Source organism: Herpailurus yagouaroundi, unplaced genomic scaffold (genome assembly GCF_014898765.1).
Source record: "Herpailurus yagouaroundi ecotype Mexico unplaced genomic scaffold, PumYag 159, whole genome shotgun sequence".
NCBI classification, from domain to species: Eukaryota; Metazoa; Chordata; class Mammalia; order Carnivora; family Felidae; genus Herpailurus; species Herpailurus yagouaroundi.
This window is the reverse complement of record NW_024412400.1, coordinates 33607479-33612120: the sequence shown is the minus strand read 5'-3', so window position 1 is coordinate 33612120 and position 4642 is coordinate 33607479. Positions and strand designations below refer to the sequence as shown.

Sequence of the window (4642 nt, the reverse complement as noted above, 5' to 3'; positions counted from 1 at the left end):
GTCTACGGCTTTAGGTCCTGGGACCTGCGCTGGGCCCCGCGCTCTCTGTTGGTTCGAAACGAGTCTCAGTCACCAAGCCGCAGGCACACGGGCGCCTCCCCGCTACCGCGCACCCCAGTTTCCTGCAGCTGCTTTCGGAGTGTCCAGAGCCAGGCGCAGTCTGGAGCCCTGGTTTCAGTTTTCCAGCTTCCACCGCCGGCCCGCCGCTGCCCGAGGTTTCCCCTCTCTCGGACCCACCTGGTGACCCTTCTCAGCCAAACTCCGCCTGGGAGTCTCTTGGGCACCCTGGTGGGGCTGTGCGCGCCGGAATCCACCTCCGGCCTGGGCACTCTGTGCAACTAGGGCGCTGGTGCGCCGGGCTCTGCGGGGAGACACCCACACCCCTGTAAGCTTCATCTTAGGAGATGTTAAGGGACACTGAGCTATGGGGGAGATCAGAGCGGCTGACAGGACTGTCAGTTGGGGTTATATCAGACAGGGAAACCGCGGTGCCTCCGCCCTGGGCCTCCTGGGCTTCCTAGGGGGGCGAAAGGAGGGGCCTTCCCTAAGCGCCTAGAGCCCCCAGACCCCACAGCCACCAGAGGCAAGTCACTTCCTAATTGTCTGGATTTGTAAGAGGGTTTTGTGATGCTAAGTAAGCGTGGCGCAGCCCGCCCGGCCTCCCCCTACTTGTCCCCAGCCCGCTTTTGTTTACCTTCGCCTGATCGCTCATTTATTTATCTATCTATTATTTATAGGCGTCCCCTCCTATTCAGCGCCCGTGTATGTTAATTGTGTTATACCATTTAATTCTAACATCGGTCTCAAAAGAGCTCTTAATGAGAAAAGCATATACAACACGGATCACTTTGCTATTCAGCTCAGCCAGATGGACAACTGCTAACTTTTTTTTTTATAATGAAAATCCCCCTTTGACAAAGGGGCTCAGATGAATAGGCTCCAAATAACACCTCAAACACTTCTAATTGTTTTGAGGACAATATGCTAATCGGTGGTTTTCGGCTTTGGTGTCTGTTGACGTTTCCCTTGCACTTTCAACCACTGATTCCTTTGGAAAAGACAGAGGCAAGCGCAAAAACCCCTCAACAGCAGCAGAAAGCAGACAAATTGCTAGTCTGCCCCACACCTCCATACCGCACCACATCAAAGCCAGTGGAAAAAGCACCCGACCTACAGAAAAGCATGCATGAGCATGGCTTTGGGGGTGAGACTGAGGGGAGATAGGCATTGGGGAGCACTCTTCGATTTTGAGAACAAGTTCCGAAGAGTTGGGATGGAAGGCATCAGAAAAGTCCCTTCTCCCCATGAAAAGCAGAGCAATCTTCCAGATAATATTCACCCAGTGGGGAAAGGAAAAGGCTCTCTTGCTTTTTTTGTTAAACACTAAGGGCTAAGAGTTATTTAATTTTTATGATTTTTTTCTATACTCCGTGCCTGAGGCACTCCGTGCCTCCTTTTCTCTTTGCTCCCGCAGGGTCTTAGTAAAAAAGTCTCCGATAGTCCAGAGCGGGGACCTAAGATATGTTTTTCCAGGTTTCTTAAACTTGTCTTTTTAAACTTAGGAACCGGTATCGAGCCCCAAATCCCAAGAGCCAGCAGCAGTGTTCTCAAGCATCTTTTAAAAATACCAATTCCACTGGTCTTCCCCATGCATTGGACTTAAAAACACCCACCGAGGGACTCGGTGCCTGGTGCGCAACTGGTTCCCAGTAGACTGCGCTTTTCTCCATTCTTTTGGAGTTTGGTTTAAAAGAAAAGAAAATGCACCCAGATCTCAGAGGTCTGGGTCAGCCTTTGTCTTAGTTCATTCTCTCCTTGAAGTGGTCTGACCACTTTGTGAAGACGCCTGGAAGGAGTGACATCCGAGGGAGGGATACCTTTGTCCAGCCTCTAAAGGCAAAAAGCGGGTCCAGAGGGCGCGATCAGGACAAATCCCAGACTTTGGGCCCCTTTGCACCTGGCCTGCAGGCCACCAGACTGGGCCCACTCAAGGCCAGCAGCCACTGCTAGAGTCTTTCTGTGCACTCTAAACCTCCCAGACCCGACTCCTCCGTCCCTGGGGCAGGGCCTCCTGACTTCGGATTTTATGCACATCAAAGGTTACTTTTTGCAATGACAGATTGTCTTTATTCAAAACGTCTTTGTTCAACAAATGAACAGAGTAAGGAGGTGAAATCCTTCTAGGTACATTTCCAAGACATCGTCAAAACATTTATGACCATTTAGGATGTTTTTATTCTTTTAATTTTTGTTCACTTTCTACTTCCTGACTTCAGAACCCGACATTCTGTCTAAAAGTAAACTTAGGTCTCTAGGAGCACTGCTTTATACAAAGAAAATAATCATGTGGGTCCCTTTGTTTTACCTTTAAAGAAGCAAACACTATCATAGCATGATTTTAAATAGAAATATTTCCCTTTCTGTAGTTTTAAACTTTTAAGCCTTTCCCCCCACACATAAAGAGCAAATGGCACCTAGTTGTGTCTGATGGCAAAACACAGAGACACAGCTAACTCTTCAGGGTGCAAAAGAAAAAATATATATGCATATTCTAGATATAGTACCAGGATCTGGGAGTTCTGGAGTCCAAAGCCCATCAGAGGAGAGAGAAGGAAACATAAATAAAGCAAAACTGCCTACTTTTTTTTTTTTTTTGTCCAAAGGGGGTACAGTCGGAGATTTGTTTTGGGACGGTTGGGGTAAGGGCAGCTGTGTAGCTGTCATATGTTCGCAAGTTTCTGGCACCTGTCTGCGCCTTGGGTCCGGGAGGACGCCCCTACCATCCCCCTGGAAGAGAGGCAGAGTCTGGGGGTAGGGTAGCGGGCAGCAGCACGGCTGACCCGGAGGCGTCTGAGGCCCGGGCTAGGCGCAGAGGACAGGGTGCAGATCCCGCTTCCAGGCCACCCTCCAGGTCTGGCGGGCTAGGCTGGGGGTTACATGGCCGTGGCATGGGCTGACGAATAAGGGTCTATGCCAGTCTTGGTCATGCCCGGGAAGAGGATGTAGGCGACGGGGGGCTGCAGGGTGGAGGCAGACCAGGCGGTACAGTTACAGGGCACCACGTAGCCCGGGTTGGTGGGGGACGGGTGCGTGTGCGTGTGTTGGCTGGGGCAGCTGAGGCTGCCGAAGGCGCCGTTCTGGTAGCCCAGGGTGGACGCGTAGGGCAGTGCGCCGGTGGCCAAGGTGTGGGGCACTTCACCCATCTTCTGGATGGCGCTTGAGCTAAACTGCGCGGGGTCCAGCAGGGAGTAGGGCGCCGAGGCTGGCGGCAAGAAGGCCCGGGCTTTCTCGGGCGCGCTCAGGAGGCCGTCGGAGGCCCCCACGGGCAGGCCCGCCGCCTTGAGCGGGTCCGTGTCGCCCAGGTAGGGCAAGGGGAAGACATACCTGTCCTTCTTAAGCAGGTTCTTGGGCTTGCGCCGCGGCCGGTACTTGTAGTCAGGGTGTTCCTTCATGTGCTGGGCGCGTAGCCTCTTGGCCTCGTCGATGTACGGCCGCTTCTCTGCCTCGGACAGAAGCTTCCATTCAGCGCCTAGGCGTTTGCTGATCTCTGAGTTGTGCATCTTGGGGTTTTCCTGGGCCATCTTGCGCCGCTGGCCTCGGGACCATACCATGAAGGCGTTCATGGGTCGCTTGATGTGGTCTGAAGGTTTGGACATGGTCCCGGAGGCTAGGCGGGTGGGGGTGGGGAGTGTAAGGGCTCTGCAGGCGAGACTGGGCGAGGTTGTCTGTCTGCCGGTTTGTCCGTCCTGAGCCGGTTATCTGCGCTCCCCTCGCCTCCGCAACGCTGAGGGGAAGCCAGAAAGAAGCGCTAACCCCGCAAAGTTCAGCTGATCATGCCAGTCCCGGCACCCAGGCAGGCCCCGGGGGGCGAGTGAGTTCAGGAAGGGCGGGGGAGGAGAGGGCAGCCGGCCGGGGGGCTGCCGGCACTGGAGGCTGGGGCCCAAGTACCGGAGTCTCTGGGATTAAGTGGCCAGGTAATTTGCTGGCGAGGGCAGGAAGCTCCTCCTTCTCCCCCTCTCCACCTTCGCCTTCTCTGGTTCTCTTCTGTCCTGTGTCTACCGCTGTGGTTCCCTCCCCCCCTCCCGTGGCTTTCCCGGAGCTACCTCGCCTAGCACAGCACCTGGCTGAGAATGCGGGGAGGCTGGTGAACGGGAGCCAAAAGCGGCGAAGTTCAAAGGCGAGGTGGGCCCGGACAGCACGCACTCTGACATAAGCGCGGGGCGGTGACTCCCCAACCTGGGCGCCAATCAGCTGCAGAGAAGGCAAGGGGGCGCACCTGCCAACGCGCCCGGGAGGAAAGAGGGAGCGCGACTAGTGGGGGCGGGGAGAGGTGTGAGGGAAAGACAGAGAGAGGGAGAGAACAGAGCGGCCGGCTCAGGACTGGGGACTCGGATTCCACATTGTTTCTGGCACTGTCAACAAATAAAACTCTTCGCGCTGGTTTCCTTTCCAGGTCGGTCGTGCAAAGCAGAATTAGGGCTTCAAATACAAAGACTTAGGGAGGGGGCTGCAAAGGGAGTGAGCTGAGAGCGCGTGTTGATAAATAGGACAGCCTCGCCAGGAAATGCAAGGACAGCACTTTCCCCGTTGTCAAAGATCCTCGGAAAAGAAAAAGAATATATCAAACTCAGGTTACAAAGCG

The 4642-nt window shown here is 54.5% G+C and overlaps 1 protein-coding gene across 1 annotated transcript; it reads right to left on the bottom strand.

Moving 5' to 3' along the window:
• Positions 1-2100: 2100 nt before the first annotated feature.
• Positions 2101-4037, bottom strand: SOX14 (SRY-box transcription factor 14). The gene has a single exon (XM_040479532.1). It carries the CDS (start codon positions 3654-3656, stop codon positions 2934-2936), a length of 723 nt encoding a protein of 240 aa, XP_040335466.1. The 5' UTR covers positions 3657-4037; the 3' UTR covers positions 2101-2933.
• Positions 4038-4642: the final 605 nt, after the last annotated feature.